Source organism: Panthera onca, chromosome F1 (genome assembly GCF_046562875.1).
Source record: "Panthera onca isolate mPanOnc1 chromosome F1, mPanOnc1 haplotype 2, whole genome shotgun sequence".
Lineage (NCBI taxonomy): Eukaryota > Metazoa > Chordata > Mammalia > Carnivora > Felidae > Panthera > Panthera onca.
Genome location: NC_138355.1, coordinates 23,812,826 through 23,836,752, shown reverse-complemented (window position 1 = coordinate 23,836,752; position 23,927 = coordinate 23,812,826). Strand labels below are relative to the sequence as shown.

The following is a 23,927-nucleotide window of genomic DNA, read 5'->3' as shown; positions in this document are numbered from 1 at the left end:
TCAATAACAGAAAAATAAATAACCCAATTAAAACATGGACAAAGGATCTGTCTGAATAGACAGTTCTCCAAAGAAGAAACATAAATGGTTAATAAGCCTTAAAAAATACCAACATCAGGGGCGCCTGGGTGGCTCAGTCGGTTAAAGCGTCCGACTTCAGCTCAGGTCACGATCTCGCACTCCGTGAGTTCGAGCCCCGCGTCAGGCTCTGGGCTGATGGCGCAGAGCCTGGAGCCTGCTTCCGATTCTGTGTCTCCCTCTCTCTCTGCCCCTCCCCCGTTCATGCTCTGTCTCTCTCTGTCTCAAAAAAATAAATAAATGTTAAAAAAAAAAATTTTTTTTTAAAAATACCAACGTCAGTAATCATCAGAAAAACATAACTCAAAACCACAATGAGATACTATTACACATTCACTAGTATGGCTAGAATCAAAAAGTCAGATAACGATGGCAAGGATGTGGAGAAACCAGAACCCTCATATACTGGGGATGGGCATATAAAACAATCCAGCGTCTTTGAAAACAGTGTGACAGTTCTCAAAAACTTAAAGATAGAGTTACTAGTTGACCAACAACTTTACTCCTAGATATATACCTAAGAGAAATGAAAACTATTTCCACACAGAAATGTGTAAACAAAAATTTTTATCAGCATTATTCATAATAGCCAAAAAGTAGAAACAACCCAAATGTCCATCAATGTATGAAATGATACACAAGGGGCACCTGGGTGGCTCAGTTGGTTAAGTGTCCAACTTCAGCTCAGGTCATGATCTTGTGGTTTGTGAGTTCAAGCCCCCACATCAGGATCTCTGCTATCAATGCAGAGCTTGCTTCAGATCCCCTGTCCCCCTCTGTCTGCTCCTCCCCCACTTGTGTGTACGCTCTCTCTCTCTCTCTCTCAAAAATAAACATTAAAAAAAGAAACTATATATAAAAAAGAAATGATATACAAAATGTGATATACACATACAATGGAATGTATTCATTATAAAAATGAATAGAGTACTGACACATGCTAAAACATAGGTAAACCTTTAAAACATTACGCTAAATGAAAGAAGTCAGTTACACAACATCACGTACTATATGATCCCATTCACACGAAAGTCCAGAATAGAGAAATCCACAGAGACAGAAAATCAGGGATGGGAGGACAAAAGAGCGAGATCTAAAGGGTACAGGGTTTCTTTTGAGAAAAATATTCTATAATTGACTGTGGTAATGGTGGCTCACATCTGTGAATGTAGTAAAAATCACTGAACTGCATACTTTAAACAGGGAATTGCATTGCATATGAATTACATCTCAATAAAGCAGTGCTCAGTGCTTTCTTTTGCTTAATTTTTAAAACCATGTGTATGTATTATTTTGATTTTAAATATAAGTTGTATTATAAATATAATCGCTATTATTTAGATTTTAAATAGTAATTGTAATACAAATAATAATTACTATCAAAATGCTTTATAATGTCATAATGTCAAGCATTGTATCATTGTTTTTTCCTTACCATTATCCCCATTTATTCTTATTTCAAATTCTTTGTAGAGTCTTCCAATGGTTTTCACAATTTCCTTCATGTGCTGTTGCTCTGGTGGCAGCTCCCCCTCCATACTTTTATGGCGACCAAATATCCCAAACCCAATATCTGTCCAGTTTTCCTGTAAATGTTTAATAATCTTGAGAGAATCATATTTCGACACCAGAAAATCTCCAGTAAACTTTTCTTTATCTTCATTCAGCATCTAGAGAATGAGAGAGGGTAAGGAAATTAGACTATTATTCCCTAATGATTTCATCAAAGTCTACCCATATCTTTAATTCCCAGTATCTACCAATTATTTTGGAGTTATATATCCTATTATTATCTGTTCATACCATTTTTTCATATGACATAGCTTCATTTTCAAAATTAAGTGAATTTAAATTAATTATAACACCCCATAAGATAACCCATAGCTTACCAAAATGAAAATAATTATATTAAGTCCTCTTTGAGTAAAAACGAATGACAGGCAAAGAAGGACCAGGGAGCTGAGCATGTTTAATTACTCTGTGCTTTGGTGAGGATATAATAGACCTGTTTACGTGATCCCCATTAGACTGGGAAAGTTGCTAGAATGTATCTGTTGTGTTCTATTTGTCTAACCCCAAGTCCAAAGCCTATAAAAGTGCAATTTACATATTTGTGACTCAGAAAATGCAAACAAATCACCCATGCTTCAAAAAGAGGAATTAGTACAAAGAAGCAATGTAGCAGAGCAATTAAGGGCAAGGATTTGGTAGCTAGAGAGACCTGGACTGGTCTGACTCTGCCAGTTACCATTTATAGACAACTTCAGTAAATTACTTAACATCTCTAAATTTCACTTCCCCATCTGGCACAGGGATTATAAAACCTGTATCCCTTGGTACGTGTGGTAATGTATGGAAAGTACCTTCAGCCTGACAAAGTGCTTAATGAATGAGAATTATTATTCCTACTAAATAAAGCAGCATGATTTTTTTTCAATCTTACCTATTCAATGTCAAAATTGCCAGATAAACAGTAAAGTCACTAAACTAGCTATATGATAAATAGGACAAAAAACATCCTCAATTTTGAGAATATTCTGCTCAAGTCATTCCATAAGACAAGAAAACGGCTTCCTGGGATCTGGATGAGACTTCTTCAGGCCATGAGTCTCACATTCACTTTGGAGGATTTCAATATCTTATATATTTTCCTTTGTCAGACGGCTAGGACATAACAGTAGTTTGATTAAAGAAATCTATTTTCAAAGCTCAAACTCTTTTAAAAAGATGTTATTGGGGCCCCAGTGGTTCAGTCGGTTGAGCAACTGACTCTTGATTTTGGCTCAGGTCACATTCTCACAGTTTGTGAATTCAAGCCCCGTGTCAGGCTCTGTGTTGATGGCTTGAAGCCTACTTGGGATTCTCTCTCTCCCTCCCTCTCTGCCCCTCCCGTGCTCATGCTCTACCTTGCTGTCAAAATAAATAAACCTAAAATAAATAAATAAATAAATAAATAAATAAATAAATAAATAAATAAATGTATGTTATGAATAAACAAAGTGTAGTATATACATGCAGTGGAGTATTACTCAGCCTATAAAAGGAAGGAAATTCTGACACATGCTACCAGACAGATGAACCTTAAGGACGTTATGCTAAAGGAAATAAGTCACAAAGGGACAGATACTGTAATTCCAGTGCCCAGAGTAGTCAAAAATATAGAGACGGAAAGCACATGGTGGTTGCCAGCGGCTAGAGAGAAGGAAATAGAGGAGGCTTGGTGTTTATTGGGTAAAGTTTCAGTTCAGGAAGATGAATCAAGTCTGGACATGGACGGTGGTGACAGGTGCACAACAAACAATAAGTACACTTAATGCCACTGAAGTGCACACTTAAAAGTCACTAAACTGGTATATTTTACGGTATGTCTATATCAGACCCCAATTTTTTAAAAAGATGTTCTGAATTTTAAAAGTCCAAGTTGTTCTTGAGACAAAAGCCAGGTACGGGAGAGGTACAGACGTTACTTCTATCTGATGATTAGAAGAGAGAATCAGAATGACCCTCACTGCCACCCAAGTATCTTTTCCCAATTTTTTCTGGCAGCCTAACTTTATTTGGCCCCCAAATCTAAAATAGAGCTGAAAATAAAATACTTAAGCGTATTTTTAAAAGTCCCTGGAGTCTTGCTATTTTCTCTGTCTTTCATAAAATGCCATATGGCATTCTTAAAGGATGAGATGTGACTCATTCATTGGTGAAAAGTGGCAATTTACAAACAGCACTTTGATTACCAAACAGTTCATTAGAATGTCTTACCTTTTGCCACTGCTTGAAATCTGGAATAACTGATTCAAATATATTTTCTTTATCAGAAGATAAAATGTCTTTTTCACTGGAAGAATGAAAAAGAATAAGAGCAGGGTCTCAGAACAGTATATAAACAAAGAAAATCATGAATCTGGGGCGCCTGGGTGGCTCAGTCGGTTGAGCGTCTGACTTCAGCTCAGGTCATGATCTCACAGTCCGTGAGTTCGAGCCCTGCATCAGGCTCTGTGCTGACAGCTCAGAGCCTGGAGCCTGCTTCAGATTCTGTGTCTCCCTCTCTCTCTGCCCCTCCCCTGCTCATGCTCCGTCTCTCTCTGTCTCAAAAATAAATAAAAACATTAAAAAAAAAAAAAAAGAAGAAAGAAAATCATGAATCTGTATACTGCATAATAACATTATGTTTCTCCTGAATGATTTCCAAGCATGCCTTCCAGGGTTAGCCCCTTTCCTTACAGGCATTCATCTTTAAATTTGCAAATGTAAATATAAGTATAAACATAAATTCAGGCTCCAATCAGACCTGAGCAATCAAGTTATAAGGTCAGAGGCCATAAGAGTACTGACAGGGCAGTGTCTGGGTCTCTGACACCCAAAATTAGATCATCATAAGAATAATTCCTGTTAAATACAGCAGCCAAAACAATATGTAATGAATAGGAAGCCTAATGAATAATTAAGACTCAACATTTAGTTCAGGAGTCCCAACTTCTGGCAAGAAAGAGTTTCTTTTAATATCTCTGAAGTCTCACAAGGCGAAAGCTCTTGATAAAGAAGTTCTTGAAGAGAAAGGGAAAAGTGAACCCTGCTCTCCGTGCTCCCCTAACCAGCTAAGAGTCAACAAACAGCAAAAACAGGAAATGGCAGTAGTCACCAGCTTGGATATGTACGAGCTTCAGCTTCCAGAACTTCCAAAAAATCTACTAACTGGAAAACCTTAGAGGATCTGAAAAACCGATACCATTGTCCTCAATCTGAAATGGAACCGGTTCCTAAATGTGTTTCCTCAACAAACCAAGCATCTTAAAGTTTTAAAAAACCTTAGAAATCATTGAGTCAAGACTAGATTCAAAGTCCAGATTCCCACTAACTTTAGCTGTGATTTCATCATCCCACCTTGACTTAACTACTTTATAGGCAGCCATTGTCAGATTTCTCTAATTGTTATAAAGTATAACACCAATCAGAATCAATCTCCTTATAACTGCCACCCACTGGTTCTATTTCTCTGCACATGCAGATGGATCTAGATATTCAGGTTTGCCAATAATAATGACATATGTTGACATGAGAGAAAAGGAAACGAGAGGAGAGGGAGGGGAGGGAAGGGAAGGGGAGGAGAGGGGAGGAGAGGGGAGGGGAGGGGAGGGGAAGTGAGGTGAGGAGAGGAGAGGGAAGAGGAGAGGAGAGGAGAGGAGAGGGGAGGGGAGGGGAGGGGAGGGGAGGGGAGGGGAAGTGAGGGGAGGGGAGGGAAGAGGAGAGGAGGGAAGAGGAGAGGAGAGGAGAGGGGAGGGGAGGGGAGGGGAGGAGAGGAGAGGAGAGGAGAGGAGAGGAGAGGAGAGGAGAGGAGAGGAGAGGAGAGGAGAGGAGCGGGAGGGGAAGGAGAGGAGGGGAGGGGAGGGAAGAAGAGGGGAGGAAAGAAAAGGAAAGAAGCTGAACTGAAATAGAGGCAGCAGTTGGGTAGAGAGGTCAGGATGGACTATAGAGATGGTTAGCACCAGAAACCACAAAACCACTCAAGCTCCTAGCAGGACTGCACCCTTGGAAAGGCTGCTAGTTACCCCACCAAAATCAATGTTAGAGTTATTACATGGTAAAAGAGAACCAGAGAGAAAGAAAGAACTGGACTGAGTTACCAGACATGACACAATATAATCAAAACCAAGAGTCTTGTAGACCCAGGGCAACTGGGTGGTTCGGTCAATTGAGCATCCAACTCTTGGCTCAGGTCATGATCCTGGGGTCATGGGATCAAGCCCCTCACTGGGCTCCACGTTCAGGGTAGAGCCTGCTTAAGATTCATTCTCTCTCTCTCTCTCTCTCTCTCTCTCTCTCTCTCTCCCCCCCCCCCCCACTCTTTCTCTCCCTCTTTCTCTCTAAAATAAAACAAACCCACAAAACAAAACACTTAAAAAAAAAGATTCTTGTAACCCACCTATTATTTCTGAAAAACTGCTGCCATTTGGTAAGGCCATCCTTAACAATTTGCAATCTCTCCCTTACAGATTCTTCATTTTGTTCCACTTCGTTTTTAAATTTATTCATTAAGTTTCTCCATTTCTGTGTCAATTTCTGCAACAGTGCAAGGTCTGCAGTGTCCTAGATAATACGCATAAAATCAAACTACTTATTCACTTATTCACATGATACTTATTAGCATATGCTAATAATGTTAATTAGTGTATTGATATTGTAATACTAGAGATATCCATAGAAAATGGATCAAAATTGAGAAGATAGTTCTCCTTCAAAATATCATCAGTAACATCACATAGTGCCTTTGCTGGTAGATTTTCCACGGTACATAAAATATTAGGGACATGATTTTTTCCTTTGCAACATGAGCCCAATTTCCCCACTTTCATGGGAGGTAGTGTGGTACATTGGAAAGAACAGGAATTTCAAAGCCAAACAAAACCAAATGTGAATCCTAGCCAGTTATTGGCTATGTAACCTTGGGGGAGACGATTTCATTTATTTGGGGTTAATTTTTCTTATCCAAAAAATAAAGACCCTACTATAAAGGGCACCTGGGTGGCTCAGTGGGTTAAGTGGGTCTGACTCTTGATTTTGGCTCAGATCATGATCTCACAGTTCATGAGATCAAGCCCCACATCAGGCTCCTTGTTGACAGTGTAGAACCTGCTTGGGATTCTCTCTCTCCCTCTCTCTCTGTCCCTCCCCTGCTCGCATACACTCCCTTTCTCTGTCTGTCTGTCTCTCTTTCTCTCTCTCAAAAATAAAGAAATAAAGTTTAAAAATTTTTAAAAAAGAATTAAATTAAATGACAAGTGTAAATGGTATGACCCCAGAACACACTAAATGCCACTTCTCTCCTTTTCGACCAAGTATGCTCTTTGAATTTTCACATAAAATTGCAAAAAATGCACAGCTACTTACATTTTACTTTTAGCTTAAACACTAATAGAATGATAAGTCTATAAATAACATTTTCAGTATTATTAACTTAGATAAATTGCTTACAGTGCTTTAATTAGGATAGAAGACAATTATATAAAAAGCATTTGTCTACATTTCCTTAGATTTTTCATTCCACCCACAATAAAGCACAAATACAAAACTATATTTAAAATGTAACCTATAAACTTAGCAAACACGTCTTACAGTTTCAACCCTCAAAGGCCGGAGTCTCTTTTCCCATAACTTAAGTGAACTGATCTTTACCTTGGCTGACAGCAGTATGATGAAATGCTTAGCATATTTATTCCAGCCTTTTTCATTGAGGTAAAGTCTTTTAGCCAACACAACTCTATTTCTTTCAATTACCTATTTGAAAAAAGTACTGAAATGAGGAACCTAAGATATTAATAAACCACTGTGATTTATTAAACCCAAACCAATTCACATATCAATTTTCCATCGAATCATTAACTCCATCACAGTTTGTTATTTAAGTCATGAGCTAATTTGAATCATAAATTTGTGTTTTCTAAAACTACTGAACTGGAACCAAACTGAAGGATAACATATAGCACAGACTCCCAAGCAACGCTCTCACAAATTAGCGAAGATTCCAAAGAGCTTTTGTTCATATGCATTATATCTATTTGCTATTTACCATTTTGGAAATTAAAACTGAACTTATTTAAAATATGTATTTGTTTGGAATGCAAGCTGGTACAGCCACTCTGGAAAACAGTATGGAGGTTCCTCAAAAAATTAAAAATAGAACTACAACCTAGCAACTGCACTACTAGGCATTTATCCAAGGGATACAGGTGTGCTATTTCGAAGGGACACGTGCACCCCCATGTTTACAGCAGCACTATCAACAATAGCCAAAGTATGGAAAGAGCCCAAATGTCCATCGATGGATGAATGGATAAAGAAGATGTGGTATACACACACACACACACACACACACACACACACACACACACACACAATGGAGTATTCCTTGGCAATCAAAAAGAATGAAATCTTGCCATTTGCAACTACGTGGATGGAACTGGAATGTATTATGCGAAGTAAAATTAGTCAGAGAAAGACAAAAATCACATGACTTCACTCACATGAGGACTTTAAGAGACAAAACAGATGAACATAAGGGAAGGGAAACAAAAATAATATAAAAACAGGGAGGGGGACAAAACAGAAGAGACTCTTATATATGGAGAACAAACTGAGTGTTACTGGAGGGGTTGTGGGAGGGGGCATGGGCTAAATGGATAAGGGGTAAGGGGCATTAAGGAATCTACTCCTGAAATCACTGTTGCACTATATGCTAACTAATTTGGATGTAAATTTAAAAAAATAAAAAATAAAATGAGTTAAAAATAAAATTAAAAAAAAATTTTTTTAATAAAATATGTATTTGTTAATTCACTTAAACATAACAATAAATCCATTATATGTTAACATAAATAGTATTTTTATGAAAAAATAACCATATTTTCTAAAACAAAAAAATAATGAAAGGAACATCATTGTTTTACTTTTTTACAAATCTCTTTAATGTCTGCCTTAATAGAGCTGGATTTTCATATTTGTTTCTGCATTCAGTCGGCTGCAACATCCCATTGTAAAGCCAATGTAACTCGTGTGCAAAGGAGACTGCAAAAGGCAAATAACTTCTTAGTATAATGAAGAAACTAGTTTTCACCTCATGGAAGGGTCTCAGGGATCCCTGGTGAGGCGGGGAGGGGGCGCAGGGTGTCCTTGGACCATACTTTGAGAACCACTGGTATACAGAACCAATTATACAGTCATTCAATGAGTGACTGTTTCTAGACACTGTGCATCCAGACACAAACAAAAGAGACAAAGTCGTTATTTTCAGGAAGGTGACATTCTAGCTGTCATTTCCTGTTGGGAGGGGCTTTAGGGATGAGCTAACACAAAGCCTCCACCAATTCAAGGTATTTTTCCACAGAAGCCACTACAAGGGGTCAGTTCTCTATTGTTTAAATACTACTAGAGTGAAGAAACTCACTTGTCTTCTTTATTCCTACTGAACATGCCTGGCTCCCTGATTTATATATTCTTATATATTTACTGTCATGATTGTTTCTTCTTGACGTGTCATTTAAAAATTCTGCATCAGGATGAAACATTGTATACTAGATGAGGTCTGACCATTCCAGAGGAAAATGAGACAAAAGTGTGAATATGTTGAGGGTCATAATTTCTGGTTAATACTTAGTAAACACAAGTCCCAGATGTTTGGTACTTGCCTAAAGTATTACAGTAATGACCTACAGACTGCCATATTTCAATTCATTTGTCATCTTAGATGCCAAGGTAATAGAACCAAAGTGATATAATCCTAATATGGTTACACTGTGTGAAAAATATAAATAACACTTCCTAGTTTATAATTAGTATAAGCAGAAGTTGAAAATTTTAACATGCTCACAAACAATAGAAAAAGTATTCTTCCTTATACTTCTTAGATTCTGGTGAGAAAAAGAGCCCTTAACTGGGCAATAGCCAGGTACTCAATAGACAAGAAACAAAAGAAAAAAATGTAACTTTCCTTTCTCAAGGCCCATCAATCATAGCCACATTATTCATAAATTAAATACACATCTTCATTTTTTAAATTTTGTCTAGATTATTAAAAATGGTAAAGCAAAAAAAAAAAAAAAATGGTAAAGCAAAACTGATCCAGCAAAAAAGAAGTCTGAGTTATGATTCCAGATGAACCAACCTTTAGGGCCAATTCATATGTGGCTGAGCTCCAGACATCTCTTTCTGACATTAACTGTTTAATATCACACTCCATCCTTCCTCTTTGCAACGTGTATAAGTCATGGTATTCTTCTACAATCCTAAAAAAAATTAAAAAATATATACAGACTTTATTTTTGAGAATTCACATTTATTGAATAATTGTTATGATGGTGGACATTTAAAAAAAAACAACTTTGGGGGCATGTGGGTAGATCAGTTGGTTAAGCACCTGACTCTTGATTTCAGCTCAGGTCACAATCTCATGGTTTGTGAGTTCGAGCCCCATGTCGGGCTCTGTGCTGACAGCGAGGAGCCTCCTTGGGAGTCTCTCTCTCCCTCTCTCTCTGTCCCTCCCCTATGCATGCTGTCTCTCTCTCAAAATAAATGAATAAACTTAAAAAAAATTTTTTAATAAAATAAACAACTTTGTTCTAAAATAGACAATTTGTTCCTTTAAAACTCATCATAAAGTAATTATGGTATAATTGCTGGATACATTAATAACACTAATATACAGTGAAATAGAAGAAAAAATAGTCACATTTATAAAGCTTATAAAAGTCTTAAAGTAAAAAATTCAACATACTTTTACCTGCTCTAAACACTTTTCTTCATATTGTTTATTTGCTAGAATTTTCACAACATGGTATTCCAACAGAATAACAACACTATATCTCATTTAAAAACTCAGGATACAGAATAGAATTAGAATTCTTTTTTTGAGAGAGGAGACCACGTGTACATGCACACACGCATGCAAATGGGGGAGGAGCATAGGGAGAGAGAGAATCTTAAGCAGTCTCCACGCACAGCTCGGAGCCCAGTTTGACACAGGGCTTGATCTGACGACCATGAGATCAGTACCTGAGTTGACATCAGTAGTCTGATGCTTAACTGACTGAGCCACCCAGGCACCCTGAATCAGTCTTCTTCATTAAAAACACAAAGCCCAGGAGTGCCTGGGTGGTTCAGTTGGTTAAGCGTCCGACTTTGGCTCAGGTCATGATCTCACGGCTCGTGGATTAGAGCCCCACGACGGGCTCTGTGCTGGCAGCTCAGAGGCTGGAGCCTGCTTCAGATTCTGTGTCTCCCCCTCTCTCTGCCCCTCTACTGCTCGCTCTCTCTCTCTGTCTCTCAAAAATAAATAAACATTAAAAAAAATTTTTTAAACACAAAGCCCAGTAATTATGAGCTGCTATACTTTTAAATTATATATAATTAATATAAGGTTTAAAGAAATTCTGTACCAACCAACCAAAAGATTAAGTATATTCAAGTTAAGTACCTTTTTCTTAACTATTTTTTCTTCATGTTTACCAGAACATAACTTTTCCTTCCAAACTTACACCGAAGTTTACAATTAAATTGGAATTAAAAGCACTTGTGAGATTAAATGCAAACACAGAAGTTGTAAAGGGATAGCATTTCACAAGCCATTTGAGATACTACCTCCTATGGGATATTAACTTTGCTACAAGAATTAAAGGCCAATGACATAGAATTCTTCTAATTTTGATGAAAGCCAGGAACTACCAGCATCAGTTCTTGAAAGCCCTCTCTGTTTGGAGACTTCCACTTGTTCAAAGTAAGTAAGAAAAATTAATCACCCTAGATGTCACACAGGGGAATATACATATGAAGATTCAACAAGTTATATCCCCTTAAGATTTATGCACGTTACTGTCTGAAAGTTAGACACTGATTTTGAAAAGGTAACTAATGACCCTTGTTTAAAATAGCAAAAGAAGAAAATTCAGAAATAACCTCAATGTCCAACAACAAGGGATTGGCCAAATAAATGGCTCTGTGATGAAAATAGGATATAGCTAATTAAAGATCCTGTTGTTAATACTTTGGTACATGGGAAAACTTTTCATGTTGTAACATGAGAAACCCAAATGATAAAATTATATACCCATTTTGATCTCATTTATATAAAAAATACATAGAAATAGAAAAAAGAAAATATATCAAAATATTAATAGTGATTTAACTCAGAGAACAAATTATGGATACTTACTTCCTTATTTATGTGTTTCTGTTTTTCCTAATCTTCAATCAAATGGTTATTATTTTTAAAAAAGTATTACTAAAAATTTCTAACCACAAAGAAAAGTCCCACTTCAGAACCATCAATTTTTAAAGAAAATGAGATTTCTTTCTCCTTCTCCTTCCCTTTCTCTCTGGTTTTAGATGTTTTGCTCCTATAATGAACATTAGCACAAAGGAAGTTCTAGCTTATTTTTTAAATTCATTCAACAAATATCTGTTTAGCACCTACCAAATGCCAGGTGCTATTCAAAACTAAACAAAATAAAACAAAAACAAAAGCTTTGCCCTTACAAAGTTTATTTGGAAAAGATAATAAAGAAAAAAGGAAAACATATTAAGTAGTGGTAGTGTGCAATAGATAAAAATAAATCAGGGAGAGGGGATTGAGAGCACAAAATGCTCTCAGTTTTAAATGGGGGGGGGGGGAGGAACAAGGTCTGAAGGAAGGAAGGAGGAAGCTAGGGAGCTCTCTGGGAAAGAGAGTTCCAGGACCCAAGGGGGGAGTCTGTCTGGTATGTTCAAGAACAGCACAAAGGCAACATGACTGAAATAAAGTAGAAGTCAGAGAAATTCTGGTTGGATGAGTCTTGTAAACCATGTTTTTAAAATGTGGCCTTTTACCGTAAGATGGGGAGCCACTGCAGAATTTCGAGCAGAGAAATGACATTATTCTATTTGAGTCAAATTTTTAATAGATAATACTGACACCACATAGAAATGTAAAGATGGATGGAAATTCAGATGGACGCACTAATGCTTCGGCAAGGTTTGACTTCAAGCTGAATGAAATTTTCTCTTCCTCATTCTTGAAGCCTTCTCTTTCCCTTCACTTATTTTTCTGTAGAATCCTTTGTTCCAAGAACTTGGTATCGACGCTGATACTTAGTCACAAGTCTCAGATGGCCCACACCAGCACTAGTCATGAGGTCACCTTGAAGGCATGAGGAACGTGGCTGGCAGCACGTACCAGATTCCTAGCGAAACCACCCAGATCAGCCTTTTACCCCGGGCAGGTCTACAGTTTTGAAGGCAGTAGCCTGCTCTAACCTCCTTTGCCTTAAAGTAATAAAACTCCTCTTTATCCCCAAACTTTGTCTTCGAGTTATATTTCGGCTACAGAACACAGAAGTTGGTTTTTGACAACAGTACTGGCTGGAATGTGAAGAAAGGCCCACAGTGGTGGGCTTACTACAGCAGATGTAAAAAGGAGATTCAGAGGTCCCCACAACACCCCAGGCAAGGCATGCAGAGGGCACAAACGAAAGAGGTGAGGGGTCAGCACAGATCATGAAAGGAGATAGGATCTGCCACTAGAGAGGTGTGAGATGTGAGAAAAAGAAAGGGACAGAGAATGACTCCAAGCATTTTGGCCCCAGAAACTGGAAGGATGGAGTTGCCATTAACTGAAATGAGAAAAGAATGTGGAAGGAGTCGGTTTGGGGGAAAGAACACGTTGGGGACATTAGGCATCTAAGCAGAGTGTTAAGTCTGTTGAATACGTAAGTCTGGAATTCAAGGAGAAAGAATGAAACTAGGGGTACAGATTTGCGAAGAAGGGTGAAGCTGCAGATACATATTTGTGAGCTGAGTATATACAGGTGATGGCATTGGAAGCCAGGAAAATGAAGAGAGTAATTTAGGAAGCAAATATGGACACAGAAAAGATCTACAGAATAAGGAACAAGCACTTTGCCAGTTGGAAATTGGTGAGATGAAAAGGAACCTGCAAGGGGTATCAGTAAGAAGGAGCAGATAGTAAAGCAGAGGAAAACTAGGAGAGTGTAACCTACTGAAAGACATTGTTTTAAGTAAGAGCAGCTGGTCAGTTGTGACAAATGCTGCTGTTAAGTCAGGTTAAATGAGAATTGAGAAGCGACCTTCAGACTCAACAACATGAGTCACTGGTCACTTTGACAAGTGCATTTTGGTGGGGTTGGGGGAGTGAAAGCCTGATTGGAGTGGGTTCACAAGTGACAAAGGGGAGGACCAGGAGTGGACATATTGAGTATGACAATTTTTTAAAGATTAGTATAATGGCAGGGGGCTGGGGGGAGGACGGGAGGTGGGCAGGGTAACGGGGCCATAGCTAGAAGGGGATACGTGCGCCATCTTAAGATATGGGAGTCTTTTTGTTTTTTGGTTGTTGTTTTTGAGATGGGTGTTAATTATAGCATATTTGTATACTAATGGGACTAAACAGGCAGAGAGGGAAACATTAAAGATAGAGAAGAAAGAGGGAATATTTGCTGAAAATATCTCAAGTAGATATGTGGGGATGTAACAGTACACAAGTGGAAAGACTTGCCTTGGGAAGAGACAGTTCATCCACAGGAAAAGCTGGGAAGATAGAATGTATGAGCACAGCTGCAGGGCGTGGGTAGATGTAGGGGTGAGAGCTTGAGTTCTCTTCTGTTTGTGTCTACTTTTTTGATTGTTTGCTTGCTTGCTTCTAGTTTTTAGAAAGCAAGTTCCTCAGCTCAGAAAGAGGATGGTGAGATACTATTAGACAAATGAGGACAGAAGACAAAGTATAGAACAGTTATCTCCTAAGACAAGAAGGGTGAATCAGCTACAGAAAACAGTAGTATATTCAGTGAGCAAAAACTGGTCAAGGTGGGCCACCTGGGTGGCTCAGTGGGTTAAGTGTCTGACTCTTGATTTCGGCTCAGGTCATGATCTCACAGTTTGTGAGATTGAGCCCCACTTCAGGCTCCGTGCTAAGAGCACGGAGCCTGCTTGAGATTCTCTCTCTGCTTCTTTCTGCCCCTCCCCCACTCATGCTCATGTCCTCTCTCTCTCTCTCTCTCAAAATAAATAAATCAACACTAAAAAGATGATCAAGGTATCCTTCTCAGTCTAGTAAGGAATAAAATAGAATAAAAGAAAGAATATACCTTTGAATTTAGATTTTGTGTACATTTGTGTTTTTGCTGACATGCCAGTCACTCTTCAATACACACACACACACACATAAAAAGCAGAAGACTATGCTGGATTAAAAGGAATATAAAACAAGATACAATGTGTGGCCCTAGATTGGATACTGATTTGGACAATCCAATGTAAAATACGTTTTGGGGAACACTGGGAAAATTTGAATATTATCTGGGTAATTGAAGAAGTGAAACTTTACTGAAATAGGTAGACTGTTGACTAAAAAAAAAAAAAAAAAAAAACAGGTTGTAGAACAGTATATGCAGTACAATTTTGGTTTAAAACAATGCATGTGTGCACATATACATAGAAAAAAAGAATATATACTAAGATACGTATATCGGTAATCTATTAGGTGGTGAAACTATAATATTTTTTATTCATTTTTGCTTGCTTATATTTTCTACTTTACTTACAGGGCACAATACTGCTTCTATGATAGTATAATAATATTACTTTTTAATCGGTTAAATAAGAAAAACTAAAAACGCACTCAAATTATCATTTGATAATGATAATTATCAGGCTCAGCAAACTAGAGCCTGTGGGTTAAAGACAGCTCACCACGTGCATTTCGCATAGAACATAAGCAAAGAATTTCAGATTGTTAATTTTTTACCTATTTTACTTTTTATACGTTTAATGGTTAAAGAAGCAACAGAAAAACGGTATTTCGTGACACGTGAAAATGTTTTATTTTCATCCAAATTTCAGTGTCAGTAAACGGTTTTATTGGAACACAGCCCTGTCCTGGCATCGTCCTTGCCTGCCTTTTCACCATGGTGGTGCACGTTACAAAGGCGGAGTGGATTGCACAGTTGCATCAGAAACCGTATCTCACCATCTGACCCTTCACGGAAAAAGTTTGCTAACCCCAGAAATAGGATAAAACACTAAGATGGTAGTGGATTCATTTAAATCTAAAAAAAAGAACTAGACTCACACTACTAATTAGGAAAATTAGTGGCAAACAAAACAAAAACCAGACACTTATTCATACTCATCAGACTGAAAAAAAATATGGACAAAAGGAAAATCTCCTACACCGACAGGAAGGTGCACTGGCACGACTACTTTATACGGCATTTGGCAACATTTAGCAAGACAAGGCTGTGTGTAGCCTGTGACCTAGCAATTCCACTTCTAGGGTTACGACACGGAAAACTCACACAGGAAGACATTTACAAGATGTGTATTAAGTGGTGCCTGGAGGGGTTAATATACATAAAAGTTCCTTACATATATTAATCCCTCCCAGCACTGTTGTAATAAAAAACTTCAAATGTTTCTATAAAATTTTGTTCCTTCAAATAAGCTGTGAGGCCTGATGACATAATGGTTAACATTTGGTAACTCACTTAGCATTCTTTTCAGCATCTAAGAGAGCTTGTGCCAAATCCCTATGGACCTTCTCTGCTTCCTTTGTTAATTTCATATCATGGGCCCGAACCAGACACAGCTCCCTGAAATAAAGCAAAGAAAGTTTACATTCATAGTTGAAGAGTTCCAGGAAATCGGATTTGTATACTCAGGAATCTTCTCAGTTATGTGTACATCTCTCCCTAGTTTTCACTCCTTAGAAACCAAATCAAGAAATCTAGCATACATTTGGATGGAATTCGGGCAGCTTTGGTAATGGAATCAGGTTGGCTAGAAAGGGCAGAAAGATGATGTGGGAGATCCTCCAGAATGGAGAGAAGGCGGACGTTAACAGGCCAGGCCACCGGGCTGCTCCGTTCTACCTTCTGACATGCCTATCTTATCTTTTTCATTCTTGCCACTAATCATCTTGACGCGAGCTTAGATGATCACTAACCTTGACTGCTACTTAATGCCTATCCCCCTCTTTGGGATTTAAACCTTATCATCTGTAATCATGGCACTGTCTATAAACATGATTAAGATCTCAACATCTCAGGCCTGGAAGGAGAACATGAGTCTTTTCCCTATCAAACATACGCAGAGCCCTAGTTTTGTGTTAACCTTTGTAACCCATGTCTCTACATCTACATCCAGTCCTCTCCGTTCTCTTCCTAAACCCCACAAAAGAAAAAAAAGAGTCCTCACTTTTAACCATTCTACTTTCCCTGTTTTTTATTCTCTTTAAAGACATGGCTTTGGCCTGTGTTGTGTGTTTAAGATAATCACAGATTTTACCTGGTCAGTTCTTCAGTAACATTCTTAAAATTGTACAATTCTTCCAAAATGCGCTGGTCCATTATTCGCTGAGTTACCATGTCTTTGTAGAAGTCAATCATCTGCCGGGCAATTTGGTCAAGCATTTGTACATACCGCTCTCTGCATGAGACAGAAAGAAAACAAGGTATCATGCAAAAGAAAAGGAAAAAAAGAGCCAGAAAATATGTGAGAGAGAAAGTAATGTTAGGGAAAGAAATAGGCAGACACTCATAAAAGATATGTGAAAAGAACAAGATAGGAAAAGAAAGAGATCTAACCTGTGTTTTCCTGCCATGCTCACACAAGTAAATGAATTGTGGAGGACTTTAACCAGAGTCATAATTATGTGGAACATACTGAGACATAAAACAAAATGAGAACTTCTTTTTTCTTCTAAATTATAAACTCTATGAGGATAAAAACCATGTCTTATGAATTTATATACAATGGAGTTTTTATAAATAGTTGAATTCATGAATAAAACCACTTTTCTCAAGTTGGGTAAATGTAAAAATATACCAACTGTTTAAAAATGAACAAAGACCTTAAATACAAAGAAGTCATTTCTCTCAGTTTTGAATGAAACCAAATATTTGGAAGGATTACAAATGATAAATTTCAAATACCATGCTGAGCAGTCTTTATTTATATTGAAAGTGATCTAGGCACAGCTGGGAAGATGGCGGCGTAGGAGGACGCTGGGCTCACCGCGAGTCCTGCTGATCACTTAGATTCCACCTACACCTGCCTAAATAACCCAGAAAACCGCCAGAAGACTAGCAGAACGGAGTCTCCGGAGCCAAGCACAGATGAGAGGCGCACGGAAGAGGGTAGGAAGGGCGGCAAGGCGGTGCGCGCTCCACGGACTATCGGGAGGGAGCCGGGCGGAGGGGCGGCCCGCCGGCCAAGCAGAGCCCCCAAGTCTGGCTGGCAAAAGCAGAGGGGCCAGACAGAGTGTGTTCCGACAGCAAGCGGGACTTGACATCTGGAAGGTTATAAGCTAACAGCTCTGCTTGGAGAACGGGAGGGCTGGAGGACAACGGGAGGGAGAGTAGCTGAGCCCCAGACGACAGACCTCAGCTTGGCGGGGAACAAAAGCGCTTGCCAGCGCCGTCTCCCTCGCCCATCCCCCAGCCAAAATCCCAAAGGGAACCGGTTCCTGCCAGGGAACTTGCTTGCACCGCGCCAACACCCAACGCTGTGCTTCTGCAGATCCATCCCTCCGGTGGGTCGGACTCCCTCCTGGTGCCGCAGGGCCCCTCCTGAAGCAGATCTCCAAAGGAAAAGCGAGCTGAGCCTACTCCTCCTGCCCCTGTGCACCTTGCCGATCCACCCCAGCTAATACGCCAGATCCCCAGCACCATAAGCCTGGCAGTGTGCAAGTAGCCCAGATGGGCCACGCCACCCCACAGTGAATCCCGCCCCTAGGAGAGGGGAAGAGAAGGCACACACCAGTCTGACTGTGGCCCCAACGGTGGGCTGGGGGCAGACATCAGGTCTGACTGCGGCCCCGCCCACCAACGCAAGTTATTTAAGACAGCACAGGGGAAGTGCCCAATAGTCCCGCACCACTCCAGGGACTATCCAAAATGACAAAGCGGAAGAATTCCCCTCAGAAAAAAGTCCAGTAAATAACAACAGCTAACGAACTGATCAAAAATGATTTAAACAATATAACAGAAAGTGAATTTAGAATAATAGTCATAAAATTAATCGCTGGGCTTGAAAACAGTATAAAGGACAGCAGAGAATCTCTTGCTACAGAGATCAAGGGACTAAGGAACAGCCAGGAGGAGCTAAAAAATGGTATCAATGAGCTGCAAAATAAAATGGAGACAACTACGGCTCGGATTGAAGAGGCAGAGGAGAGAATAGGTGAACTAGAAGATAAAATTATGGAAAAAGAAGAAGCTGAGAAAAAGAGAGATAAAAAAATCCAGGAGTAGGAGGGGAAAATTAGAGAACTAAGTGATGCACTAAAGAGAAATAATATACGCATAATTGGTATTCCAGAGGAGGAAGAGAGAGGGAAAGGTGCTGAAGGTGTACTTGAAGAAATAATAGCTGAGAACTTCCCGGATCTGGGAAAGGAAAAAGGCATTGAAATCCAAGAGGCACAGAGAACTCCCTTCAGACGTAACTTGAATCGATCTTCTGCACGACATATCATAGTGAAACTGGCAAAATACAAGGATAAAGAGAAAATTCTGAAAGCAGCAAGGGATAAACGTGCCCTCACATATAAAAGGAGACCTATAAGACTCGTGACTGATCTCTCTTTTGAAACTTGGCAGGCCAGAAAGGATTGGCACGAGATCTTCAGTGTGCTAAACAGAAAAAATATGCAGCCGAGAATCCTTTATCCAGCAAGTCTGTCATTTAGAATAGAAGGAGAGATAAAGGTCTTCCCAAACAAACAAAAACTGAGGGAATTTGTCACCACGAAACCAGCCCTACAAGAGATCCTAAGGGGGATCCTGTGAGACAAAGTACCAGAGACATCGCTACAAGCATGAAACCTACAGACATCACAATGACTCTAAACCCATATCTTTCTATAATAACACTGAATGTAAATGGACTAAATGCGCCAACCAAAAGACAGAGGGTATCAGAATGGATAAAAAAACAAGACCCACCCATCTATTTGCTGTCTACAAGAGACTCATTTTAGACCTGAGGACACCTTCAGATTGAGAGTGAGGGGATGGAGAACTATTTATCATGCCACTGGAAGTCAAAAGAAAGCTGGAGTAGCCATACTTATATCAAACAAACTAGACTTTAAAGGCTGTAACAAGAGATGAAGAAGGGCATTATATAATAATCACAGGGTGTGTCCATCAGGAAGAGCTAACAATTATAAATGTCTCTGCGCCGAATACAGGAGCCCCCAAATATACAAAACAATTACTCACAAACATAAGCAACCTTATTGATAAGAATGTGGTAATTGCAGGGGACTTTAACACTCCACTTACAGAAATGGATAGATCATCTAGACACACGGTCAATAAAGAAACAAGGGCCCTGAATGATACATTGGATCAGATGGACTTGACAGATATATTTAGAACTCTGCATCCCAAAGCAACAGAATATACTTTCTTCTCGAGTGCACATGGAACATTCTCCAAGATAGATCACATACTGGGTCACAAAACAGCCCTTCATAAGTTTACAAGAATTGAAATCATACCATGCATACTTTCAGACCACAATGCTATGAAGCTTGAAATCAACCACAGGAAAAAGTCGGGAAAACCTCCAAAAGCATGGAGGTTAAAGAACACCCTACTAAAGAATGAATGGGTCAACCAGGCAATTAGAGAAGAAATTAAAAAATATATGGAAACAAACGAAAATGAAAATACAACAATCCAAACGCTTTGGGATGCAGCGAAGGCAGTCCTGAGAGGAAAATACATTGCAATCCAGGCCTATCTCAAGAAACAAGAAAAATCCCAAATACAAAATCTAACAGCACACCTAAAGGAAATAGAAGCAGAGCAGCAAAGACAGCCTAAATCCAGCAGAAGAAGAGAAATAATAAAGATCAGAGCATAAATAAACAATATAGAATCTAAAAAAACTGTAGAGCAGATCAATGAAACCAAGAGTTGGTTTTTTGAAAAAATAAACAAATTTGATAAACCTCTAGCCAGGCTTCTCAAAAAGAAAAGGGAGATGACCCAAATAGATAAAATCATGAACTAAAATGGAATTATTACAACCAATCCCTCAGAGATACAAGCAATTATCAGGGAATACTATGAAAAATTATATGCCAACAAACTGGACAACCTGGAAGAAATGGACAAATTCCTAAACACCCACAGCTTCCAAAACTCAATCAGGAGGAAATAGAAAGCTTGAACAGACCCATAACCAGCGAAGAAATTGAATCAGTCATCAAAAATCTCCCAACAAATAAGAGTCCAGGACCAGATGGCTTCCCAGGGGAGTTCTACCAGACGTTTAAAACAGAGATAATACCTATCCTTCTCAAGCTATTCCAAAAAATAGAAAGGGAAGGAAAACTTCCAGACTCATTCTATGAAGCCAGTATTACTTTGATTCCTAAACCAGACAGAGACAGGCCAATATCCCTGATGAATATGGATGCAAAAATTCTCAATAAGATACTAGCAAATCGAATTCAACAGCATATAAAAAGAATTATTCACCATGATCAAGTGGGATTCATTCCTGGGATGCAGGGCTGGTTCAACATTTGCAAATCAATCAATGTGATACATCACATTAATAAAAGAAAAGATAAGAACCATATGATCCTGTCAATCGATGCAGAAAAGGCATTTGATAAAATTCAGCAAACTTTCTTAATAAAAACCCTCGAGAAAGTCGGGATAGAAGGAACACACTTAAAGATCATAAAAGCCATTTATGAAAAGCCCACAGCTAACATCATCCTCAATGGGGAAAAACTGAGAGCTTTTTCCCTGAGATCAGGAACACGACAGGGATGCCCACTCTCACCACTGTTGTTTAACACAGTATTAGAAGTTCTAGCATCAGCAATCAGACAACAAAAGGAAATCAAAGGCATCAAAATTGGCAAAGATGAAGTCTAGCTTTCACTTTTTGCAGACGACATGATATTATAAATGGAAAATCCGATAGATTCCACCAGAAGTCTGCTAGAACTGATACATGAATTTAGCAAAGTTGCAGGCTACAAAATCAATGTACAGAAATCAGTTGCATTCTTATACACTAATAATGAAGCAACAGAAAGACAAATAAAGAAACTGATCCCATTCACAATTGCACCAAGAAGCATAAAATACCTAGGGATAAATCTAACCAAAGATGTAAAAGATCTGTATGCTGAAAACTATAGAAAGCTTATGAAGGTAATTGAAGAAGATATAAAGAAATGGAAAAACATTCCGTGCTCATGGATTGGAAGAATAAATATTGTCAAAATGTCAATACTACCCAAAGCTATCTACACATTCAATGCAATCCCAATCAAAATTGCACCAGCATTCTTCTCGAAACTAGAACAAGCCATCCTAAAATTCATATGGAACCACAAAAGGCCCCGAATAGCCAAAGTAATTTTGAAGAAGAAGACCAAAGCAGGAGGCATCACAATCCCAGACTTTAGCCTCTACTACAAAGCTGTAATCATCAAGACAGCATGGTATTGGCATAAAAACAGACACATAGACCAATGGAATAGAATAGAAACCCCAGAACTAGACCCACAAACGTATGGCCAACTCATCTTTGACAAAGCAGGAAAGAACATCCAATGGAAAAAAGACAGTCTCTTTAACAAATGGTGCTGGGAGAACTGGACAACAACATGCAGAAGATTGAAACTAGACCACTTTCTCACACCATTCACAAAAATAAACTCAAAATGGATAAAGGACCTGAATGTGAGACAGGAAACCATCAAAACCCTAGAGAAGAAAGCAGGAAAAGACCTCTCTGACCTGAGCCGTAGCAATTTCTTACTCGACACATCCCCAAAGGCAAGGGAATTAAAAGCAAAAATGAACTACTGGGACCTTATGAAGATAAAAAGCTTCTGCACAGCAAAGGAAACAACCAACAAAACTAAAAGGCAACCGATGGAATGGGAAAAGATATTTGCAAATGACATATCGGACAAAGGGCTAGTATCCAAAATCTATAAAGAGCTCACCAATCTCCACACCCGAAAAACAAATAATCCAGTGAAGACATGGGCAGAAAACATGAATAGACACTTCTCTAAAGAAGACATCCAGATGGCCAACAGGCACATGAAAAGATGCTCAACGTCGCTCCTCATCAGGGAAATACAAATCAAAACCACACTCAGATATCACCTCACGCCAGTCAGAGGGGCCAAAATGAACAAATCAGGAGACTATAGATGCTGGAGAGGATGTGGAGAAACGGGAACCCTCTTGCACTGTTGGTGGGAATGCAAATTGGCGCAGCCACTCTGGAAAACAGTGTGGAGGTTCCTCAAAAAATTAAAAATAGACCTACCCTATGACCCAGCAATAGCATTGCTAGGAATTTACCCAAGGGATACAGGAGTACTGATGCATAAGGGCACTTGTACCCCAATGTTTACAGCAGCACTCTCAACAATAGCCAAATTATGGAAAGAACCTAAATGTCCATCAACTGATGAATGGATAAAGAAATTGTGGTTTATATACACAATGGAGTACTACGTGGCAATGAGAGAGAATGAAATATGGCCCCTTGTTTCAACATGGATGGAACTGGAGAGTGTTATGCTAAGTGAAATAAGCCATACAGAGAAAGACAGATACCATATGGTTTCACTCTTATGTGGATCCTGAGAAACTTAACAGAAACCCATGGGAGAGGGGAAGGAAAAAAAAAAAAAAGGTTAGAGTGGAAGAGAGCCAAAGCATAAGAGACTCTTAAAAACTGAGAACAAACTGAGGGTTGATGGGGGGTGGGAGGGCGGGGAGGGTGGGTGATGGGTATTGAGGAGGGCACCTTTTGGGATGAGCACTGGGTGTTGTATGGAAACCAATTTGACAATAAACTTCATATATTGAAAGAAAAAAAAAAGTGACCTAGGTTTTATATCCTAAGCCTGAGACCACTGAGTTATATCTTTCAGTTGGAATGGTCATTTAATCTCTCACCCATAACAGAAAGAATTATGCAGCCGTTGCTTAAACCCTTATGCAGTTCACACATAGGGAAGTGTCTATTTTAAAAACCACCTTCTTGGGGTGCTTGGGTGGCTCAGTCGGTTAAGCATCCAACTTCAGCTCAGGTCATGATCTCACAATTTGTGAGTTCGAGCCCTGCATCAAGCTCTGTTCTGAGAACACAGAGCCTGGAGCCTGCTTCAGATTCTGTGTGTGTGTCTCTCTCTGCCCATCCCTCACTAGTTCTGTCTCTCTCTCTCTCTCTCTCTCTCTCTCAAAAATAAATAAAAACATTTTAAAAAATTTAAAAAAAAAAACCACCTTCTTTAAGACTTCTCCTCCTGGGGC

The 23,927-nt window shown here is 39.0% G+C and overlaps 1 protein-coding gene across 3 annotated transcripts in view; it reads right to left on the bottom strand.

Annotated features, from left to right (window-relative positions):
• The window catches only part of AXDND1 (axonemal dynein light chain domain containing 1), an 88,697-nt gene that overhangs the window by 27,450 nt on the left and 37,320 nt on the right, over positions 1 to 23,927 (bottom strand). For 2 of the 3 annotated variants that reach the window (XM_078441252.1, XM_078441254.1), the window contains 7 exons: positions 16,900 to 17,040; positions 16,101 to 16,205; positions 9,734 to 9,854; positions 7,249 to 7,350; positions 5,999 to 6,162; positions 3,838 to 3,913; positions 1,514 to 1,748 (listed from right to left, as the gene is read on the bottom strand). In XM_078441252.1, the coding sequence (XP_078297378.1) occupies positions 1,514 to 1,748; positions 3,838 to 3,913; positions 5,999 to 6,162; positions 7,249 to 7,350; positions 9,734 to 9,854; positions 16,101 to 16,205; positions 16,900 to 17,040 (944 nt within the window). The remainder of the gene's footprint in view (positions 1 to 1,513; positions 1,749 to 3,837; positions 3,914 to 5,998; positions 6,163 to 7,248; positions 7,351 to 9,733; positions 9,855 to 16,100; positions 16,206 to 16,899; positions 17,041 to 23,927) is intronic. The other variant, XM_078441253.1, reaches the window with a different exon arrangement.